Source organism: Chiloscyllium plagiosum, chromosome 25 (genome assembly GCF_004010195.1).
Source record: "Chiloscyllium plagiosum isolate BGI_BamShark_2017 chromosome 25, ASM401019v2, whole genome shotgun sequence".
Taxonomy (NCBI): domain Eukaryota; kingdom Metazoa; phylum Chordata; class Chondrichthyes; order Orectolobiformes; family Hemiscylliidae; genus Chiloscyllium; species Chiloscyllium plagiosum.
Window position 1 is genome coordinate 11836848 of NC_057734.1, and position 25275 is coordinate 11862122.

At 37.0% G+C, this 25275-nt stretch overlaps 1 protein-coding gene across 1 annotated transcript in view; it reads left to right on the forward strand.

The window, feature by feature from the left end:
- Positions 1-934: 934 nt before the first annotated feature.
- The window catches only part of fam222a (family with sequence similarity 222 member A), a 289691-nt gene continuing 265350 nt past the window's right edge, over positions 935-25275 (forward strand). The window contains exons 1-4 of the mRNA XM_043715498.1: positions 935-3330; positions 16537-16687; positions 17648-17770; positions 23676-23819. Coding sequence (XP_043571433.1) covers positions 3119-3330; positions 16537-16687; positions 17648-17770; positions 23676-23819 — 630 coding nt within the window. The 5' untranslated portion in view covers positions 935-3118. The remainder of the gene's footprint in view (positions 3331-16536; positions 16688-17647; positions 17771-23675; positions 23820-25275) is intronic.

The following is a 25275-nucleotide window of genomic DNA, read 5'->3' on the forward strand; positions in this document are numbered from 1 at the left end:
ATCACAAGATATTTTATCCTTCCAGGTGGTCCACAACTGGAAAGAATGGTATGAACTGTATAACATGGAGGTGAAACGTTGGTGTTAAGAGATTATGCTAATGATAGTTGCAGTCAAATATAGGAAAGGTAATGATTAAAGAGTATCATATAAGAAGCATTAAGTGCAATTTGTCCTATTGTAAATTTGTATCAATGTCACAGTTAAGCTTAATGTTTGGAGAACAGTTATACCTAAAGTGATAACTCACCTGGTTTACACTGGTTCTGAATGAACTGACTTGGTTTGTTTCCAAAGATTATAGAAGTGAAGATTTGTTGTAGAATGCACAAACAAGAATTGAGATAAGGAGAATTTTGTATTCCCCTCATGACTGTGATTTTGAACAGAAATCTCACCACAATTTATTTGTAAAGAAATTGGACAAAATGTTCAACAAAATATAAATGAAATTAGAGGTTAGAGGAGTTGGTGTAGGCATGAAGTGTTACCTTGATTTTAGTTCTATTGAAACTATCTGGGGGGAGATTTCTTTTGCTCTATATGTGTTAATTAAATAATAAACTTTGATTTATTTCCATGGTAACTATTTGAGTAAAATTGTAAACATGTTATTTTAGAAAGCCTTAATTATTTACTGGAAATTACTCTTGCACAAAATACCCTTGATGTATCTGTCATACTATTAACAAGCAAAACATTCAAATCTTGCTTCCCTCCACCCCAATCTCCTATTTGAAATATAAAGATCAAGGTTGACCGATTTTTAAAAAAAAAATCGATGCTTTTTGTTAAATAGGTCTTTGGATTTTTTTTCAGCGGGGGAGATGGTAGTGACTGTTAGTGCAATTCACTCAGTTTCATGGTCATAATTTTTTATCACTTTCAGAGGATTAAACAAATTAGAGAAAATCCATCAAAGCATCAGTATGGACTTGTTGAGACAAATTACATTTATTTTGTCAGACTTCCTATGCAATATATTAACTTAGAGGATCCTGTTGACTCATTTGACAGGCATAATGTAGAACTAAGCTGTACAAGACAGATACCAGCCCCTGGGCTCTATAAAGTTAGCTGGTCTTAGCTAAATTAACAGTAGGGTGTCCCAATTAGAGTCAGTGCTCTGGGCTAGAGACAGCAAATAGCATTTAGAGTTCCACTCACCAGTGAACCCATTGAAAAATATGCGTGAATTCTCCACCTTATTTTACATTTATTAATATTTAATTATAATCTGTCAATCAATAGTTAAACTGGTGAGCTTCTCCAGACCCTTTTAAACATGACATTTTCCTTTACTCATTGATGGGATGACCATATTATGTAGGGTTTGAAACGTAACTCTATAAATAATCCCTGCCCTCCAAAGTTCATGAAACTTTTTTTGCGATGAAGGCAATCCTGTAGAATATTGAAATGATGTGTCGAGTTACTACCGTCATCAATCTGAAAACACCTTCTCTCCACAGATGTTGTCTGACCTGCTGAATATTGTTAACTTCTGTTTTTTTTAAAATTCACATTTGAAGCATTTGTATCATTTTACTTTCCTTTAGTATAAACGCGAGCCATTTGACCATTCAGGTATCCAAATAGAGCTTTGAGTGCCGTATCGCATCATTTCCTTTTACACGAACGGGAGAATATAAATTTTACAAATTAAGATAATCAACAGAAATAAAATGTACGTGGAAATATTGAATATCCGGAAATATCATTGAAAAATCACGAGTGAAACTGCTTAGCTCAATCCAGAAGTTTTTTTTTAAAAGACGCTACGTTATTCTGACTCACTGTGACCAAGTTTTAAAATCAAGACCAGACTTTTGTTTCACGAAAAAATTGCTAAACAAAATGCAAAGTACAGCACCCAAATGATGCCCGAGAGAGTGAGCGATGAGGTGCCGATCTCTATTTGCCGTGGGAATAATGCTATCCAAAAGCTGACTAGCACCAGCTGCTGCTTGACATCACTGAGATTTGAGTTTGGGTGAAGATGCGGTTACATGTCGGTGCTGCCACGATTTGCAGCGACAGGGAGGAAAAGCACACGTCAGATGCTGAAATGAGTCTTTATTTTTCTTTCTCTGAGCTGTTGATTGACCCGGTGATGATAATAGGTGGGTGATGGATGAAATTTTACGTACTACCCCATGCCGTCGCGCTTGCTGTATTCTTTTCCCCCATGACGAGGTAACGGCAACACATAGATGAAATTGGAGGGCGCACTCTGAAGAACGGGAGAATGAAAGTGACGGCTTTCGGCGACATAGGAAACGGTGGATCTACCTGGAGGAGAACACGGTGAGATTTGAAATTTTGAGGGGAAAAAAGGCATATTTGAACCCCGGCAAGTCTGACCCAGCAAGCGAAGGGAGACAGTTCCGCCTGCGGAAGGGTGACGATCAGTCAGGAGTAGACAGGCTGAGGTTCCCGGAAGAGATCCTTTGATCGAAAGTGACAAATGAAAATAAAGGAAATTTTAGAAACAGTTGGCGAGAGAGGTGAGCTGGGAAGCTGCGGGGAGAGAAAAGCGAATAAACGGCCACTATTTGCGATCTGTAGAGAGATCAGATCACCAGTTCCAGACGACACTAGACCGGATCGGATAGAGAGACTCACAGACGGGGACACAGTGGAGATCAGTGCAGCAGGAGCAAGATACAAGCCGACCAAGATCGAGTGACAGATACAGCCAGGCTCAAATCAGCCCGAGAGAGGCAAATCTATAAGGGTCAGATGAAACTGTAAGAGGAGACAGCACCAGCACTCAGTTAAGAAGAAACAAGAGATCATCAGACCTCTGGATTTCTATGGAGGATGAAAGTGCGAATTTGGATTGTTTATGTAGCCCTGTTTTTAACAGTGCATCTACTTTCCCCAGGGTTGAGAAAATGTATGTCCTATCTTGGAGGTGAACAGCTTTTTTTTAAATAACTGACGCATTCTCCAGCTGGATTAGATCTCAGACCCGATTCTTAAAACAGATTTTATAGAGAGATATGTAGGAAAATACCGCTGTATGAAAATTAACAAAGGATTGAATTGTGCAAAGGAACCCAGCTTTCACTCTGAGAAGGTTAAAGCCCACAAGTGATCATAAACGGAAGGACTGATGCATTCGATGCTTGGGAACTTTTCGTTGGAAACTTTTTCAGAAGTCGACACATTAACGCGTGGATTTAAAAAGAAATTCTCTCCCATGGAGACCCTGAATCCGGCGGCCAGCCCGATGGTCCCGATAATCAGGCTGGTTAAGGACAACGAGTTGCTGTGGAGAAAATTCCATTCCGTAGGCACCGAAATGATAGTGACAGGCAGAGGAAGGTAACACAATTAGGCAATGTAACCTTTCGTTTTCCATATGTTTCCCTCCCCGCGTTCTTTCTTTCACTCCATCTAACTGCCGGTCATACTGGGGTGTGGTTCTATGAAGACATCGCCAAGTGGCTTGTCCTGATACTTCAACGTTGGCAGTATATTGTAACTAGGATGGACATTTTTCCATTATAACCAACGGTTCAATTAGGTTCACAAAATATAAAACAGTTTCAAATTCATACACGAGATTTTACTTTATTTTTAAAGAAAGGAAATGTAAGTGCAATGCGGTGACGCTGTCAGAGCACTGAGTGGATAACCAACGCACGAATGTGTCTCTTTGGCGAAATGGGATCCACGTTGGTTGTAATCCAGTATTGTAGTCAAATTTGCTGAGGATACAAAGATGGATAGCAAAGTCGTGAACAGACAAAAAACGAAATTGACTGCCCTCTCAATGACGAGTGTGGTAGTATGGGCCTTCACCTTTCTGTCGCCATCTCGATAAAATCTGTGGCAGTAAGGCCTGTGGTCAACCTAATCCTCCACCTACCCATTGCTACTTGCCTCAATTAAGCCTCTGAGATGAGCAAATAGTGGGCAATTGGGTTGCAGGATGACATGGATAGGTAGCTGAATATTGAAATATACTGGAAATTTATGAAGGACATAAAACCAGGAAAAGGCTGGATTGCTGGCGTTTTAAGTTAATGATGGTATTAGCACAATATAGTGACAGAACCTAAGTTCAGGAAATTAGGGTATGAAAATGTTTTGGGCAGAGGAAAGAAGTGATAGACAAGTCCTGTGCGGAATTTGGTTACAGGCGGGCTTATGCACAAAATGTTGATTCTCCTGCTCCTCCGATGCTGCCTAACCTGCCTTTCCAGGAGGACATTCTCAAGTCTGATCTCCAGCATCTGCAGTCCCCACTCCCTCCAAACTAACCTACCAGGTGGAAAGGAGCATAAAGGAAAGATAAATGCTAATGTGTTAAAAAGACACATGGGAATTTTTAATCCACATATATATTGTAAAAATGAGATAAGCAAAGTGTTCATTTAATGTTTTCAGGGTAGTTTCTTAGAACTGCACATTCTAGAGCCAACCAGAAAATGTGTGTAATGAGATGTGATTAATTCATCATCCGTCAGTAGCAGCAACCATAAAATGGTTGGAATTTACATTTAGTTTGAGATACAGAGAATTGAAATAAAATAAAGGAAACTGTAGGGCCATGAAAGCAGAGCTGGCTAAAGTGAATTGGCAAACTAGGTTAAAGGATCGATCAATAGAGATGCAGTGGCAGACATTTAAGGGGATACTGCAGAATAGACAGAATAGATACATTCCAACAAATATGAAAAATTCCAGGGGATGGACTCACTGTCTCTGGTTAATTAGTAAGGCTAAAGATTAATATCAAAATTGAAGGAAATGCCTATAATTGTTCAAAGAGAGGGAGCACATAAGATTGGAAAGAATATTTTAAAAAGTCTAAAAATTAATGAGAGAAAAAATTGATAATGAGAGAAAGCTAACCAGAAATAGAAAAAAAGTTTTTATATAAATATTTAAAGAGTTAACAAAATGAGCAAAGGTCCTATAGAAAATGAGTCTGGAGAATTGATACTGGAAAATAAAGAAATGTCAGATGAATTGAACAGGGATTTTGCATCAGCCTTCAAAAAGACACAAGTAACATTCTAGAACAATTATAAATTAGGAAAAAGGAAGGGAGCGAGAAACTCAAGAAAATTACAATCACCAGATAAGTGGTACTGTGAAAACTGTTGGAACTATGACCTGACAAGTGTCTGGGACCTGATGATTTCATTTTTGATCTTTAAAGAAATAGCTGATGAGATAGTTGATGCATTGGTTTTAATTTTCCAAAAATCTATTGATTTTGAGGAAAGTCCCATTTAGATTGGATGATAACAATGTGACTCCTTTATTCAAAAACAGAGGGTGACAGAAAGGAGGAAATTACAGACTGTTAGCTTAACATCTGTTGTAGAGAAATATTATGTTAGCAGCGAACTTAGATAAGTCAAATTTAATCAGGCAACATCAACATGGTTTTGTAAAAGGGAAGTTATGGTTATGCAATCTTTAGGAGTTCTTTGAGGAAGTAGCATGTGCTGTGGATAAAGGAGAACAGCAGATAAACTGTACTTAGATTTCCAGAAGGCGTTTGAAATAGAGGCACATCAAGGGTTACATTAGTAAATGTGCCAAAAGTAAAAAATCATGGTGTAGAGAGTAGCATATTGGCATGGTTAGAGGTTTGGCTGGTTCTAGGAAGCAGAGAGAAAATGTTGTGGGTCTTTCTCAGGTTGACATTATGTACTGAGTCGTATGCCACAGGAAATAGAACTGAGACTTCAACTGCTTACAATTTATAAAGATTACTCAGATGAAAAGTCCAAATGTATGGTCTGATCGTGACACAAAAATAGGCAAGAGAGCAAATTGTGCAGAGGTCCCAATGAGGCTACAAAAGATATAGGTAGGTTAAGTGAGTGGGCAGAAAGTTAGCATATGGAATTTAATGCAGAATGATGTGAGGATAGGTCAAGTGAGTGGGCAGAAGACTGGCATATGGAATTTAATGGGGAAAGATGACAGCTTTTCTACTTTTGTAGGAAGAGCATGAAAAAAATTACAGGATGCAACAGTACATAGGAATGTCCTTGTACATGGAAAAAAGAAGTATCATATAGTTACAGCAAGTAATTAGGAAGATTAAATTGAATATAGTATTGATTGCCATTATTTTCTATGGAAATTTCAACTTATTATTAAATGTGGTGCTGATTTATGCAGAGTATATTTAAATATAATTTAAAATAAATGTCTCTTCTTGCATTTTGGACCATCTTACCAAGTCCAATTTCGAAATTGATCAGCCATCTGCCTAATTTGAGATACAGTCATCAGATATCTCTTTATAAAATTCATCCATGCAATTGCTAGGTTGTTAGCACAGGCCGGCATTTCTTGCCCATCTGTAATTGCTCTTGAAAAGGTAGTGGTGAGTTGCTTTCTTGAACCATTGTAGTCATTGGGTCGTAGCTAGTGCTCTCCAGTATTCAAAAAGAGTAGTAAGGGTATAGAATGCTTTGCTTGCAACGGTAGTAGATTCACCAACTTTAAGTACATTTAAGTCATCATTGGACAAGCATATGGACATATATGGAATAGTATAGGTTAGATGGGCTTTAGATTGGTATGACAGGTCGGCGCAACATCGAGGGCCGAAGGGCCTATACTGCGCTGTAATGTTCTATGTTCTATGTGGAATGATGTTATCGGTAGTTACCCTAGTAGCTAATTTTATTAAAGCTCAGGATTGACTTTTTCTCCATATGGAATTAATTGACCTTAGCTGAGGCATTACAATTTTATGTCTTTACCCTTGGAAAAAGTAGAAAAAAATAGGCAAAATTCCTGCTCCATTACTTCCTGCTGGAATTGAATATGGACACAGGACAAGATTGAGAACAAAATTTGACTGATTGTAGCTCATTGCCCTTACCATGTGTCTGTGGTTTGTGAAAGAGTCAAAGAAAGCTCCAAATATAAAAGTAGGAAAGTGAAATACTCGAGATGCTGGACATCTGAAACAAAAATAGAAAAAGCGGGATCTAGCAGTATTTATTAAGAGAAACAAATAACATTTCATGTTGATAAATTTGCATTCAAAGAACATGAAATTAGGTATTCAGGTTTAATAGCCGAAAGTTGACACAGGGATAGCTGAGAACCTTCCAATGAAGTTGGAGCAGTAAGGATAATCTTCAGTCACTTTTGCTGTTTTGGACGATTTTTCTTAAGTTATTTTCTTCCTGGAATAATACTAAATGCTAAAAATACAAGGGGATTTCAAACAACATGCTATTGTTCACTGCCACGTTTATGAATGAAATGGTTAAAGAGCAAATTAGTTGATTGCCTTCTCAACTGAGGGAGATGCACATGGTATCAGAGCAAGATGAAATCATTAATGTATTAATAAAAAAATTCTTCAATTCAATTGTGACACATTATGATGCACTGGAAGAAGCCAACTTCTTATAACATTGGCGGCATGGTGGCTCAGTGGTTAGCACTGCTGCCTCACAGCACCAGAGACCTAGGTTTGATTCCCGCCTTGGGTGATTGTGTGTGGAGTTTGCACATTCTCCCTGTGCCTGCGTGGGTTTTCTCCAGGTGCTCCAGTTTCCTCCCACAATGCAAAGATGTGCAGGTTAGGTGAATTGGCCATACTAAATTGCCATAGTGTTAGGTGCATTAGTCAGGGTAAATATAGGGTAGGAGGGAAGGGGTCTGGGTAGGTTACTCTTTGGAGGGTTGGTGTGGACTTGTTGGGCCAAATGACCTGTTTCCATACTGTAGGGAATCTAATCTAGAAACATTGATATGAGGCAGATCAACGGTAGAGTACATTCAGGTTATAACATCCACCTACAATGAAGGATCCAGGCAGAATGTTTCATTTCATTTCAAACCTGCTGCTTCCTCTTCTCTTATTATAAACTTTTGTTCAGGTATAATTCTGTGAACACATGCAGCCATTCAGTCCTTCATCTAGTTGGCCATTTATCTGTGAGCTGGCCAGTGAATGTTGGAAAGCTATTACTGCTGACTTCAATCTTATTCTGATTTTACATCCATACATGTAAAATTTCAAATGTTGGCTATTACCCCTTCTTTCCTAACTAAACACACTAGGTCCAAATGCATTGCATTTAATATTCCAACTGATGAAATCAGCAAAATTAGTACACTTAACAATTGAACCTGTGGTTCCTGCTGTGTATGACTCAGATATTCATTGGCCAGTGCAATTACACTGGGTTGTCAGCGCACCTAAACTGGTTTGTGCTGTCAATGTCATCCTCTTCCCAACAGGAGCAATACAAGTTCTTAAGGAGCATCTACATCCACAGTAATGTCAGGATGAAACAATATGATCTGCACTCCATGTGCTTATTGATTCAGTTTGTAAATGCTGCACAGCTGAAGAAACTTCTGGAATGTTGACGATAAGCTCCAAAACGCAGCCTTGTTTCAATAGTTTTATAGAAAAGCTCTTAAACTACAAATCATCAACACCAGCTACCTGTACTAATTGCATAATTTCTTTAATTTGGCACTTTACAGAATAAAAGAGGTAGTTTCCACCCTATTGTTTTCCTTTCTTCTGAATGCAGTGTTTAGAATGCTGTATATATTTTCATAATCACTGCTGGTACTCTGGATGTTGTTCTGGTCACCATGTGGAAGCCTAGGCAGTAGCCATTAGCAGGCTATTTAACTTGACCAGGATGGGGAGAACATTTTGAAATTTCCAGCAAAGGCTACTGGTTATTACACATACCAGTTGTCAATGTTTCATGCTGAGTTAGTGTTTTGGAAATCCAGTTCCTGTATTAATGTTCACTGACAAAGCAAATGCCATGAACTTAGACCCTTGCCTTATTGTTACTGGAAGTTATTCCAGACTCTACATCTCAAAAGTAGGAATTCTTGAGAAATTAAAAGATTCTCTCTATAGTATGCTGCAATTGGAATGACTCTTATTAACAGCAGCAGCCAGGTAGTATTGGCATTGAATGAGATAATTTACCAAAATATAGGAGGAAATAAATAAAATCAGTAAAATAAATCAGAGGATAGAAATCAATGGCAAAGGTGGTGACAGAAAGATGTAGCAGTTGGGTCAGCTGACATGGGCTGGAGAACTATGGAGGGATCAGGAATACAGAAAGGAAGAAGCATCAAGGTTGGAAGAAAGTATTGGGGTGAATTAAGGCAAGAGCAAATGATTGTCAAACTAATCTGAGAGGATTGGAGATGTAAAATGATGGGGAATTAAATAGGGTACATTAAATCTGTGACTGGAGGCCTTGGAGTATATATTTTTTGTGAGCTAAAATGGGAGGATTAGAAGTGCAGAAGTGATGGTTTCTGTAATGTTTGATCTAATTGGTCTGTTGCAAATCCAAATGTCACTTCATTGTGGAGTTTGCAAGTGCTTAAAGTTAACTAGCATGCAACAGTTATAATGCAGAAATTTAGAAACATAACTATAAGAAACATATGACCTATATGTATATATCCAGGAATGAATGGTCCTTGATGCACAAAACATTTTGGTGGAGTAATATGCTACAATGTTAAAGAATAAGATCAAGTTCCGAGTTGCTTTTTAGACTGTTTGCCACACAGGCTGGAGAGCTGTTCTGAAAATCAGTATGGAATTTTCCTCTTCCGTTTTCTTTTAGGAGCATCTCCGGTCCAGCTACAGCGAACACGTGCTGAATATGATTATTGCAGGCACAATGTAACAATTTACATAAACTGTAGCAGTTAATAATTCTGAATATTTAAAAGTCTTTTAAGGGTTATATTTCATGTCTATATGGTACAATTACAGCTCTTAACCAATCTTCCCACACAAAGTAGGACTAGTGACGGTTCTATATTAATTAGACCATAATATTTAAATATTATAGTTGGGTTTTTGTGGACAGCTGGTTTGCAATGCAGAGTAATGCCAACAGCATGGGTTCAATTACTCCACTGAGTGAGGTCACCATGAAGGACTCTTTCTTTTTCTCAACTTCTCCCTTTCCCTGAAGTGTGATGACCACCAGTTGTCACTTGCTAATGAGAGATGAGGACTATGATTTTTTAGGGAAGAAATCTCTTACCTCCTCATTTTTCTTCTAGAACTATTTTTACATTGATGCTCCCTTGTTACCAATTCAGTGACCATTTGATAAAATGGTTTAGTAAGGGCCCTCCCAAATTCTACCATGTACTCACTTATTTCTCAATGAATACATCCTAAGTTTTCAAATCTCTCATCATAATTATATTTTCTAACCTTGGTATAATCCTAATGAATCTGTACCGCACTTTGGCAATCACTCTGATAACTTTTCTATTTACATTTAATATATTTGTGTTCACAGATGTATGATGTCATTGTTGAAAACCGGAACATATTTCCCCTTTTAGCACCCAGAATCAACCATTTGTAGCTTGTGTGTTATACAATTTAGACACAACAGTACTGTTGAACAGTCCCAATAATACGCACTCAATTTACTAAGTGTGCTTCCTGCTCTTTTGATAGTTCAGAGAATATATTTGGTAGTTAAATAAGCCATACTGACCAAAATTGTCCCAGGTTTTTAAACTGGTCACTGCTGAGTTAACTGATTTGTCCCAGCTGGGGCAGCAATCAGGAAGATGCAATGTGACTTGCCTCACACATCACAACCCATCTCCCTCTTTAATCTTTACAGAACTACAGTACTAGTAATCCAGAATTCAGGCTAATACTTTAGCAACATAAATTCAAATTCCATCATGGCAGTTGGTGGAAGTTAAGTTGAATTAATAAAATCTGGAATTGAAAGCTAGTCTTAGCTATCCATAATAACTATCGCCGAATATTTCAAAAACCCAACTCCTGGATTAATGTTCTTTTGGAGGAAAATCTTTCCTTACCCACTCTGGCCTAAATGTAACTCCAGACACAGTTTAACTGGCCTTGAAATAGCAAAGCAAGCCATTTAGTTCAAAGCTAATTAAGATGCTCAACAAATTAGTGTTTAAGAGTGTAAGATGCAGAAACAGAAAAAATACTTTGTTCCATCAAGTCTGTCCCTCCACAAATAGTAGATAATTTGCCTTCCAGAATTCCAATAACACATTATCCCAGTAACAAGTACGTCTTCAGGGGCAGAATGAAGGAAATAAGCAAACAAAATCATCTTCCTTACTACTCCAGTATGCTATCTGCATTTCCACACCACCTTAGCTATGGTCTCTGAATGAGACTATCTTAGTACAAAAACAGAAATGGCTAGAAAAGCTCATCTGGTCTGGCAGTATCTATGGAGAGAAATCAGAGTTAACGTTTTGGGTCAAGTGACCCTTCCTCAGTTTCTGATTTACAGCATCCGCAGTTCTTTTGGATACTATCTTACTTTCTGCTGAATGAATACTTGTTCTGTAAAATTGTGTTTAGTCAATAAAGCTTGGATTGAGAATGGTCCTTACTTTGAAACTGTTTCATTTCATCAGGGCTGATTAAGCAGATAGGTTAGTATAGATTAGATTCCCTAGTGTGGAAACAGGCCCTTCAGCCCAACAAGTCCACACTGACCCTCTGAAGAGTAACCCACCCAGACCCATTTTCCTTTGACTAATGCACCTAACACTAGCGTGGCCAATTCACCTGACCTGCACATCTTTGGACTCTGGACTCTGGGAGGAAACCGGAGCACCAGGAGGAAACCCACGCAGACACTGGGAGATTGTGCAAACTCCATACAGACCGTCGCCCAAAGCTGGAATTGAACCTGGGACCCCTGGTGCTGTGAGGCAGCAGTGAAGCATAGTGGTTAGCACTGCTGCCTCACAGTGCTAGAGACCCGGGTTCAATTCCTGCCTCAGGCAACTGTCTGTGTGGAGTTTGCACATTCTCTCCGTGTCTGCGTGGGTTTCCTCCCACAGTCCAAAGGTGTGCAGGTTTGGTGAATTGGCCATGCTAAATTGCCCGTAGTGTTAGGTGAAGGGGTAAATGTAGGGGAATGGGTCTGGGTGGGTTGCTCTTCGGAGGGTCGATGTGGACTTGTTGGGCTGAAGGGTCTGTTTCCACATGAAGTAATCTAATCTAATCTAAAGATAGTACACTAACCTATCTAGTTCCCAATAAAATTATATATAATCCGAGCTTAGAATGCCTTTCAGAATTTTTTAAATGTCAAATATGAACATGGTATAGGAGATTGTGTAAAAAAAACTTAATATGATAAATCACTTTCATATTTCCAATATCTGTAAATGCTGTGAAATCTGCCTTTTATGACACGTTCCACAGAGATTGTCAACCAAATCAAGACTAGACATTCTTAACCTGCAATTAATGAAACTTATAAAATTTTCATTAATTTGCGGAGGCACACAGAAAGATAAAGTAATACATAGAATATTGGCTTATTTTTTAAAAAAATTAAGGCTCATAGCATTAACTAGCTAGCTATGTTGAAAATGAATAATGAGCCTTGAAGTGTGACTTGTTGGATTCTTCAGGATTCTTTTTATTCATAATACTTATTACAGTTGTAGAGAAGAGTACTTCTTAAATATTCACAAATCAATAATATAAAAAACTGAAATCATACATTTCTTAGAGTAAAGTAATATTTCTATATGATATTAAGCGAACCAAAAATGTACATTTACAAGAAGTCATTCAACTCAAGATCTACAATATCTGCATCCTCCAAATTATCTTAACAAAATTAAAACCAGAATTGTGAGTCACAGCCTGAACAGCAATTAAACTTTGACCTTACTCAACAGGAATTAGATTCTGTGGCCTTCAGGGAATAGATTTACAGCATAAAAGCATTTAGCTTACTGGTAGTATGACCAAGAGTGATTTTTCTGGTATGCTAAAAATTCTGACGTAGACATCAAAAATTGTTACAGATGCAAACCAATCTTAAAATCTCTGGTGTTATCTAATTAGAAGCTGAAACCGACAAGTGTACTTCAATTTATAGGGTTCCTTATTGAGGCAGCTGTTAAAGTACTTATGCCATTAAATATGCCATTGATCGTATAGTTAAAAATAACAAGTACAGCATACTTTCAGGGCCCTCTTGTGGTGCAATGGAACGGTCCCCACCCCTGAACCAAGAGACTCAGGTTCAAATCCCACCTACTCCAGAGGTGTGTAATAACATCTACAAACGATTTGATTAGAAAAATAGGTTAAATATCAAATAGATTTTCTGGCCTAAAAGAACAGCCTGGCTTGAGCACAAAATCATCTTATTAAAACAATCGTAATTATACAAAGTTAAAAATCACACAACACCAGGTTATAGTCCAACAGGTTTAATTGGAAGCACACTAGCTTTCGGAGCGACACTCCTACAGAAGGAGCATCGCTCCGAAAGCTAGTGTGCTTCCAATTAAACCTGTTGGACTATAACCCTGGTGTTGTGTGATTTTTTAACTTTGTACACCCCAGTCCAACACCGGCATCTCCAAATCGTAATTATACAACATACCTATCTTTATGAAAGAAAATACAATCTGATATACTGTGAGAAAAAAACTAATATACTGTAAAGTTTGCTGATAATATCAATCGTGCAGCAGATGACAGATCTAAGAGAGTCAACTATCATGCAAGAAAATTTTAAACCTATTTAGCAAGGATTGGCAGATAGAATTTGACCCAAATGTGGTCACTGTGACCTGGGCTTTAATTTTCAGTCACATAGTGTGCTCTAACATCTACTAAAGTTATTCACTTTCCAGAAACATTGTATGAATTTCTAAAACCCATAAAATAGAACATAGAAATGTACAGCACAGAACAGGCTCTTTGGCCCACGAAATTGTGCCAAGGATTATTCCTAATCTAAAATAAAATAACCTAACCTACATAGCCCTCAATTCACTGCTGTCCAAGTACATGTCCAGCAGTCACTTAAATGTCTCTAATGACTCTGCTTCCCACCACCACAGCTAGCAACGCATTCCATGCATTCACACCTCTCTGCGTAAAGAACCTGCGTATTTGAAACATTAAAAAAATTAGATGGTGTAACTATTCCTAATTATACTTTTTCTTTCTTCCTGTACATTATTTATTCTAATAAAGTTTCCTCCTTTTGTTTATTTTCATGTCTCTCCATTCCCCTACTTTCTAATAGTTCTTGACCTAACAAAAGTACTCAAAACATTAAGAAAATATTTTGGAGGAAGAGGTTTCATTTTTATTTTATTTTTGATGAATATAGCTCATTATGTTTCTTCTTAAAAGTTATCTCCTGAATAGTACTATTCAAATTGCAATGTATTCAGGTGAACCAAGCAAAGGAACAATGTGAAACTAAACATTCAATTATATTTCTAGGGTTTCAGTTCTAGTTCACTCCATTATTCAATAATGTATCAATGGCAGATATGAAAAACATTTTCTCATAAATAGAAAATGCTGAAAGTAGCCGACAGCCTGGTCAATATGTGCTTTCTTTCCCTCAAAAATACCAAAATATATTAATGATAGTACAGAACTTGAGAATTGCTAAGAACACATTTGTGGAAACTTTTCATCTTGTACTAATCAACAACATTTCCTCTAATTTTCCTTCCGGCTGTATGGGCCTGGACCGGAAGTCAATCCAAATGCTGCGAGTGCAGCTACACAGTTTATAGGGAACTTTGCTCATCAGGACAACTAGTAAAAATGCTAGTTTAAAGGGGAACACCATTTTTATGCTGCAGTAGTAATAATTTAATATATTATAATTGATAGAATAAAACTAATCATTATGATTCTCATACTCCTTTTGTCTGACAGGAAATAATGTAGAGGACAAAGTTCATGGTCTGAAGGGAAACATGATTGGGAACATGGCTCATGAACTCTTTCCTCTGTTTTGTCCATCAATCCCAACCTTCAAATTTGGTTTTCTTGATATTGCTTTCAGCAGAGCTAACCTATATTGAGCTATTACCATCTACTATTAACACCTAATCTGGATCTCTTTCTTCTCTATGTTCTCTAGTCTCCCACACTGTCTAACCTTTCACTGACTTTCTACTCCACGTGCTCCTTTGCACCCTTGTCTACAGTATAAAATCCATCACTTTTCCACTTCTTTGTTCAGTTCTGAAGGGCAATCATATTGCGCTTGAAATATTAACTCTGTTTCTGGCTCCACACATCTGACTCGCTGAGTTTTTCTATCAGTTGTTATTATTTCAAAAATGCATTATTTGCTTTGGTGCTTTGTTAAGCAAAGTAAACACTTTGAATGAGTTTCTGTACAGATACAAGATTAAGTGATATAATGAAAAGCTGGATTTGTGAAGCTGACTTGTAAAAATTAATGAGTCGTGTGGCCTAAAACCTTTTGGTGTTACGGTTGGCTATGTTCTACTGCCCAGTCTCCCCTCAAATACAGTTAATGTGATAATATCATTGATGAGCAGAATTTATTATTTAAGCTTGACAAATTGGACAAATTTAGTTTTTTCTCTTCCAGTCTCCTCTTCAACCACCTGTAAGATGGTTTATTGATTTCTTATGGCAATAGTTCATTCAGTCACTTGATAAGAGTATCTAATACATCTCTGAAATCTAGAATAATTTATCTTCAGACCACTGGCTGTAAGAAGCATGAAAATCACTCAATTGAAGCAAAGAGTTCCAGTGACCGTCATAAGATTTAAACTTCATACAAAGAAGACACCAATTCAAATAACATTGCCATTGTGCAGATTGCATCACTAACGTTGGGTATTAGATGATTTAAAGGAACACTGTGACCCATCTTGATGACTCAGCTCATATATTCACTGCCTCGGATAAAGCTGAGACATATAAACCAAAAAGGTGCCAAGTTCAATTTCCAGTGCATTTGATTTAACTGTCAAATCAAAATGTGCATAACAAGGTATTATACAGTTGCCGATTCTTGTACCTATAATCAACAAGTAAAGCAACTCAATATAAAATTTGAAGGGACAAATCAGAGCAGGTCTTATATTTTGTATTATATGGTAAAAGGGATTATACCCGATCAACTGCATTGTTTTTAATTTATGTTTATGTTCAGAACATAAGAATAATTGTTGCTTAGATAAACTACCAATCTCTGAAATGCCTGTACCATTATTCAAATTCAGATGGATGTTCTGAATATGAATAAAATTAATAAAATTTCAAAATATATTATTTTAAACAGAATATTTTGAAAGAGGTGGGTGAATTCATATATTCCATTTGGTGAAGAATGCAAGACACAATTAGTTAATCTTTTATTTCATCTCAGATGGACACCAAAAGAGGTGCTACCCCATGTTATTATCAGGTATTTGTTTATGCTAGTATGATATACAAGAGGAACAAATATTAATCATTTCTATCCTTAATAGTGCATGAAAATCAAAGACGTCAATAGCTATCTTTTGAACATCTTTTTCAGTAGAAACTTTATACACAATATGAGTCCTCTTGTACCAACATAATCTCTGAGAAGCACAGGAGGTAATGAAGCATTCTTTAATAGTAATTTGTTGATTACACAAGTACTATACTGGTTTATGTTTATGCAGTTTGTAAGCAAAGTTAATGGAGTACCTTGTATTATTTATTCCCAGGTGTTTGTTCCCAACTATTGTGGTCACTCTGCATGGGCTGGACCCAGAAAAGTCATACACACTTATGGTGGATATGGAGTCAAGCAGTGATCAACGCTATACCTACATGCAAGAACGAGGCTGGTGTCCATCTGCTCCAGCCCGACAACAGGTGAAATAATAACACTTGGGGCTCCTTTTAAATGGTTGAATATAAAGCAACAACCAGGTTATCAGATTTCTTCGTTGCAGGTTAATCATGAGATGTCTTCCATAAAACATCAATTTTAAAGAATGTGATACATTTCTCCTATCTATGTTCTGGATACTGCAGCATAAAATAGGAGCTTATCACTAAAATTGGCTAAAAGTGTTTTCACTGACTAGGTAGTATCAGATTACCTAAAATACCGATGTCCTTCAAAAGGAAACTTAGAGTCCTAAGTGAGGAGAAATTTTCTGGTTGAAGGGCCAAAGTTGTTTATAGTTACATGTCACAAATTTATAGGGATCCAGTCTACCAGATAATTGCCTTAAGGAATTAAAGAGAAATATTTCTCAGAATTTTTCCAAAATTAGATCCAAGTTATTTCCCTGAATTTTGAACCTGTAAATGGAGTCAATCATGTGCATATCAGAATGGGCAGCTTGTAGGGTCTACTGACTCCATTTCATCTGTTGCATGTATCCAACCTAACTTATATATACAACAATAGCATGATTAATATGAAGCAGGAGTGGAGTAGAAATGACACTATTAGATAGGATTTGGAAGTGGGTGCCAGCAGTAGCATGGTGAAATGAAGGTTGGGAGTAGCTGAGGTCACATAAAGCATTACAAGAAAATAAAGACCTAACTAATATGACTAAAAATTCATGAGTAACCTGTTAGCAAATAAGAGTTAAGTAAATGACTTGTTTATGAGTTGAAATAACATGTCACAAATACTTTACCAACTGAATTAAAACAGAGGGTTAGTGCCAAATCAGGAGGCAAACCAAAAAAAAGACTGAACAACCGTGCATACGGAACTGAATGATTTACTCAGGCAAACTGGTTGAATTACTCTTTTCTATCTTGTGTTCTTATACTTCTGAAATACTTGCGTTTCCTCCCTTTTAAACTTTACAGCAATCAAGTGGTGTATATATCCACTCAGATACACCAGCCCTTGGAGCTGAGCTGAATGAGAAACCTGTATCTTTCAAAATGCTCAAAATCTGCACAGCAAATGGGATTGGAAAGAAAGGCATGGTGAGTCTATTGGCAAATAACATCCAAGACAATAGTTGCTTGAGGCATTTATACTTGTTTGGATCTTTTACTCTGCTCACTCATGATTGTGGTGAGTCTTTTTGAGGGACATTTCTATAGCAGCTATAAGTTGCACCCAAGCATTTATTCCCTAATGTCCAAGTTATAACAGTGACTGCTAAGTGGATGTTAGTCACTGAAGGGAGAGCAGCCAAGTCCAAGCCTGTCTCAACTTGATATCCATCTAGGTGCACTTTGCAAGGACTCAATTGATTGTGATTTAAGATTAGAATTTAGAATTATTGGTAGAATTTTCACTGTTGCCAACTGAGATCAGCTAATTCAGCGTTCTAAATCAGCACAAAGCAGCAATGTAATTGGAAACTCCTCTTACCTGTGTTGCTCAGTGTCACAGGAACTTTGCTTTGTAATTGAGACATCAAAAGAGCATATTGTTAGATCTCAAGTATTATCTACAGGTTCGGAAGTTTGTGTTTTACTATTTTAGTCCCATTATCAAGCAACAATTTATAAAAAGAGATTAGACTTAATTTATCCTGCATTAAGGTTTATAGTAACCATGGAATAAGAATCGTGGCGGTGAATCATATACTGATATAGCACAGAAGAAATCCATTCAGCCCATGGTGTCTGTGTTGGCTCTTTGAAAGGCTTTCCAATTAGTCCTACATCCCTGTTCTTCTCTCAGACATATGTCTTTCTTTACCTCCAAATATTTTATAGATTTACCTTTTTGAAAGAATAATTGAATTTGCTTCCACCTCTCTTTCAAGCAGCCCACTTTAGATCATTCTAACACAGTACATAAATGTTTTTTAGTCTCCTATTACTTCTTGTACTTTGCCAATATTTTAGAAAGATATGTTAAGGTACTGGATTAGTACAACATAATAAGGTTCCAACTTTTTAGTTTCGCTTTATTTTCAAGGGGTACTATCTTCATTGACAAGCATTGTTATTCAGCTGGGGTGAAGATTTACATATTGTTTTAATAACAATGTTAGGGTGCATATATAATGACTTTATTTTTAAACATGCTTTTTATTCTTACATCATAGATAATAAAATAAAAATGTTGCAGAAAGTATTTAAAATTTAAGAGATGTCCACAATATATGTATCCATCTATAAATATTGCTTTGGCATTAAAGCAATTTTATTTAAAGAAAAAAATCTGTTTTTACAACAGGACTGATTGGAGACCTTAGAAACACGACATTTGCATTACTCAATGACAGTGCAGTCTAGCCAGTGAGATCTTAACAGGCATTTAAGTGAACATTTAATTATTTAAGTAGGTTCACATTTTCAGAGGTGACAATGGAGGACATTAATTGTTTTAAGTGTTTATTATGTGTGTGCAGACTACAAAATCAAACCTTAAATAAAAAATTAGTCTTATGTATAAAAGTGTTTCATCCTTTTACTTTTTGAAGAGTGAACAAGTTGTAGTCTTCAGATGAGGATTGAACCAGGCATGCAGGTTTAATGCAGATCCATTTAAAAAGAAATCATTTTTGGTCTTGTTTTTGCCAATATAAATTCAATGTCCAAATTTCTAATAGAAGCTCTCTTCGGAAACAAAATGATCCTGATCTCTATTTTTAAAAGATGCACTTGCTGGTTTTAGGAGCACCTATGATACCAGCTTTGAAAAGATTAAAATAAAATGCTAACTGGAAGCCAGAGAGAAAATAAATGAGGTTCTAAGTGCTTGAAATGTCCTTGGACATGGAAGGATGGCAGAATCACCAATAAAACATATCTGTAAAAAATGTGAGAAAGACATAAACCTGGTAACTAGTTAGCCATGTATTATTAGAGGGTAAGGTTTTAAAGGTCATAATATGGGATAAATATATAAATATCATAACATAAAGCTTTTGTTTAAGCTATCTAGTCAGACTATTTTGGTTCAATTACAGTACCGACATCTATCCAACAATGTGGGAAATTGCCCAGGTTTGTTCTGTGCTCAAGAAAGAAATCTAATCTAGCTAATTACGAAATCTATCAACCTCCACCATTTAAGGACCAGGGTAGCAAATGTATGGGAATTCCATCATTGCCAAGCTATATTTAATGCTGACTTAAACTTTAATCATCTTTCCTTCATTCAAAATTCTAGAAATCTCCTGAACAGTAAAAATTCAGTAGGAAGCAGAAGTGTTAAAGCAGTTAAACATTCTCCTTCCTGCTTCTTTTATTCTCCTTCTAGATTCCCTTTGCTGATATGTAGATATGATAGCCTTAATAAGATAAAATGCTCAGCACAATTCTATATGGACCATATTTACCTAATAGCATTGAGAGAGCACAACACTGTAACAGTTCAAGTAGGAGACTCAAAATAACACTTGGAAAGGAGAAATGGGCAATAAATGCAATCCTATAAACTGGTAAATTCAAAATAGACATTCTGTAACTTCAAATAGGTTTTTACAGTTGACAGATTTCTTTTAGACCTTAGTTGATAAGTTCACTGTCCAGTTTGGAACCAAGCTATGCAGACATGTTAAGCCACTATTTTAACCCCAAATATCTGCTGAACTGACTGGACTCTGTTAGGTGGCACTCAGGGTCCTTCAATTGGTCTCAAAATCATTGGGTATGAAAAAGGAAAAGCCTAGATTCATGTGAAATAGTTCCACAGAGGCCAGTATTCCATCACCAAGTCACCCTTCATTCGAACTTGGCAAGTCCTTGATGCTGATCCAGCTCCTTCAAAGTGCACAAGATGTCTGAGACCTCTCTTCTCTGTCAGCCAGGGTTTCATAATTGGACCAGATTAACAGCTACAATCAGGGAACTCATTCTATGAGGTCCATCTGGCTGACGTCATTACAAACACTACACACTGATTATTATCAACAGACAAATGCTGGTAAGTATGCATGTATATATGTTAAATGAGGCCATGATCAGGCTCAGCTGTGAGACCTCTGGAAGCTAAATAGCACAAGCACACAACATATTGTCCAGCAAATTAGTTAAAATTTCTAATAAAAAAACAGAAGAGTTTTTGATGGTCTGAGATCCTTCAAGATAGAAGGAACTTGAAATGGAGGTAGGAAAATTATGATACGATGTTGTTAATACATTAATAAGATATTAATAGGCTATTTCAATGTAAACATTATTCTACAAAAGGAATTCTAAATATTTGAAATATAAAAATTCCTTGTTGCACATGCCCTATTTCTTGTGAATTTGATACCATTTCACAACTGCATTGTTTTAAAAGTATGCAGCAAGAAAAGTCTCAAAGTAAATCTGCAGCCTGAATTACTAAGAGAAAACAACTTTTAAAAAGCTGATCATTCAAACTTATAATGCTCAGTTTAAAAATCCTTCAAGCCTTTTCAATTTTATTGTCAAAATATACCACCCTTTTTTGTACATTGGACCGCCCTCGTGATATCATAGGTCAAATCTTCCTGAAACTCCTTTCCTCTATGGCATCAGCAAAGAACAGTTAATGAGAAATTAGATTCTTTGTAGAAAAGTTGAAGGTGCAAAGAGAGGATTTTGAACTTTGTTGAATGATGAGACTTAATGAGGTACCTATTAACTGTCAGAATTCACAGCAAGCGCATTTAGCAGAATAATTTGCTTTGAGTGTGCATCTGAGATGAGTCTGTGCTAAAATTGTGAAAATTAATTTCTACACTTGCAGCTTTTATTAAAAGAATGACCAATTTCACGGTTTACAATGTGATCGAAAAGTTTTATTTTTAAAATGAAAGGCAAAAAGATTGCATTTTTGAAACATTGAAGCTTTCAGATCAAAGTTTAAAACATTTTGTTTCTAACCCAACTAGCAGGTGGAGCCTTTCAAAGTGCCACATGCAGACTGATCTGGAATCCTTACAATTGACAAAGCAGCAGGGAGCCCAGTTTAATGCTGTAAAGTGTCACAGTTATTTTTGTATGTATTGAACCAAAATGGCAGGTGTAACTATTTTCCCTGTGGTTAGCTAATGGAGTTCTTTTGTAACGAGAAGATTGCTGACAAACCAGCCAGTAATTACCCTGACAGTCAGAGCTACTCCTCACTTGTGATGTTGACCGCTATTTTACTGCTGTTCAAATGCTGATAATCCCATCTTTTACTTGTCGCGTTACATTTTTTTTTGTAGTGCCATTACAGACACAATTAATGTAAATTGAAAAGAGTTGAAAAGATCTTTCTGTTGTAATATTCTGCAGACAGGTTGATATTGTACTACTTTTGTTCTAATTTTGCTGCTCATTAAAGAGAGAATTGACAGCGCACACAGTTTGGGAAATGAACTGTTTTTTCCCATTTTGCCTATTCTACTGTGGTGTCAAATGAAATGTAGTGTCAAATGAAATGTATAGAGCTTCTCCAGTGATTAAATTACTCATAAATATGGTACAGAGGCATTTACGTGAAAGTTCATTCACTGGTCTATGCTGGGTAGGTTTATCTTAGCAAGAATAGAACGGTCAGTGCAGGAAATGGTCTTCAGTGCCCATGAACTAAAGACCATGGCCTGAGATCCCAATTGTCTCCTACTAAATGGCCATGTGTACACATTGGATGAAGATAGGTCTTCAAACACTGATCCATATTTCTCTTAAATTATGTAATGATTTCTGTGTTGACCATTTCCCATGCCAAAACTGATTTGCCTCTCAGCACTAACTTTTCAACCAGAATATATAGTATTTCCTTATTCACAGGAGGCACTGGTGTAGTAACAATATCACTGAACTAGTAATCCAAAATTCCAGGCTAATGTTCTGGGGAACATGAGTTCAAATCCAACCATGGCAAAATCTGTATTGAATAAAAGGCTAGCCTGACGGCAAACCATGTAGTGGGTGGGTAGTAAAAGCTGACTGCATCCCATGAGCAAACAAATAAAATCTCCTATTATAATATTTTAAAAAGTATTACATTTTCTTAGCCTTCCTTGCAGCAATGAAAATAACGTCCATTGCTCAATTCTGTCCTTATTAATGAAGTTTCCCAACTGTCATTTTACTCAAATTACACTATACATTCTCCACACCTTTAAAGTGTACTTTTATAATGAGTGCCCTAGAACTGTAAACATTACTATTCCTATTGTCTACTCAGTGTTTTGTACAAATGTATTTGTCTTTTTAATGTTATACAATAAAACCTATAATACGAGTGACTTTTTTTATGGCTATGTCTGCATATAACTCACCGTTTCATTTCGTTCCTTTGTGTATTCTCCCATGAATTTTGCAATTTCCACATTTATTAACTACTAAAATGATTTTTCTTACCTCCTATCATGATATCAATTACATCATACTTGCATTTCCACCAATCCACCTGCTATCCAGTCTGTATGCCAGTGATTTCAATTTGTGAGGTGTTCTCACTGAGTTCTTGCATTTATAAAGTGGAATGTGGATTTTGTCAATTCGCCATAGTTCTGACAGGATGTAGTTTTGTGAGGTAACTGAGAAACTGCACTAGCACCATACAAACTCATCTCACCATTCATCATTAAAAATAGTGGGATGGTCAATTCAGTGTAGTGGAAATCATAATATCATAGCATGTGTCCAGGGCAGGGAACAGCAAATGTACTTTAGTACTAAGTTCTACAGACATGTATAAATAATTGCAGGAATCGTGCACACAGAAAATTGGAAAGTCATTGTAATCACTAATATTTTATTCACTAGCCTCACATTAATTCAGCAGCACAAACGTGCCCTAGAATTTCCCAATGAACTCTATATACATGAAGTTTAAGAACTGCTATCAGGCAAGCAAATTCTGTTGATAATTTCTGCAAGTGGTTTGATTCATCAATGTTGTGTTTCTTTAAATAATATGCTATATTTACCTAATTCTTATTCTTTTAATGCATCTCAGATTCCTCTGACTCCGATGCACAAGTACAGGCCCCGAATTCACTTAATTCAGAATGCTGAAGAGCTCAAATCTAAGCTTTGCTCCTGGACATATTGCTTCCCAGAAACAGAGTTTATAGCTGTGGGTCATTACCACAGCAAAAAGGTATGCTTTTGATTTGGGTGTTATGTATTATGTATGACATATTCACTTGTAATCAACTTCACATTATCATTCAAACATTTAAATTGCAAGATTATATCATAAATTTAAATCACTAAAGTAGATTTTGCTACACAACAAGGACAAGGTATCCTGGCTGCCAGTTTCCATAGCAACATTAAATGAAAGAAAACTACTAAAAACACAATAAAATGTTTCATTTATTTCAATTGCGAAGTACACAAGCAATTGTGTATTAAGCTATACACACCATCTGTTGAGTAAGCTGATAGCCTAGGTAGTGCAGGAGACAATTGGATTCATTGTTGCTGGGCATAAGTAGTAGGAAATTGAATCAGATTTTGAAGTCCTGGTCCCATCTTATTTAATGTGAAGCATCTCTGCCAAGACATGACATGCAGGGGCAATGTAGGTACCTCCTCTGGTTTCAGCTCAGCAGTCACGCCAAACTAGGGGCAATGTTGCTATTACACGTCCTGGTTATGATTAGTTAGATCAATGTTGTGCAGGGAGGGGTCACTTCCGCACGTTGAATGGCTCAGTATCATGTGCCATGTTTACTCTCTGTATTAGCTTTTAACTGGATTGCACAACCCATTTTTCCACAAATTTCTTCTTTTCAATGGCATTGCTCTATTGTTTGGACTAAGGTTAAAAAAAAAAGGTTCTGTACACTAGATTGGTAAGGTAACTTTTTTAAAAAAAAATTCTTTATTTTTAAGTAGTCTCTTTGGGAATTTTAGAATAATGGGAATGACGGTTAGGGCAGTTGAATGTTCCTCCTGCAGAATGTAGGAGGTAAGGGTCACCATTCATATTCCTGCTGACTTCATCTGTGAGAAACACTCCCAACTCCAGCTCTGGAGCTGGATGAACTTTGGATCATTCGGGAGGCTGAGGAGGTGATTGAGAGGAATTACAGGGAGGTAGTCACACCTCAGGTACAAGAAAAAGGCAGTCGGATGACAGTCAGGGGACAGAAAGGGAACTGGCAGACATGCAGGGATCCCATGTAGCCATTCCCCTCAATAACAAATATACTGTTTTGAATACTGTTGTGGGGGGGGGACTTATCAGGAATAAGCCATGGGATACAGGTGTTTGTCACAGAGTCTGTCCCTGTTGCTCCTCTCTCCCCTTCCCTTCCGAACAAAGCATTAATCATTGAGGACTCCATAGGACAGATAGGAGGTTCCGTGGGAATGAGAGAGACTCTCAGTTGGTGTGTTGCCTCCCAAGTGCCACGGTTCATGATATCTCGAATTGTGTTTTCAGGATCCTTGACGGGAAGGGGAAGCAGCCCCAAGTCATGGTCCACATAGGCACTAACGACATAGGTAGGAAAAGGAATGGGGACTTAAGACAGAAATTCAGGGAGCTAGGGTGGTAGCTTGGAGCTAGAACAAACACAGTTGTTATCTCTGGTTTGTTGCCTGTG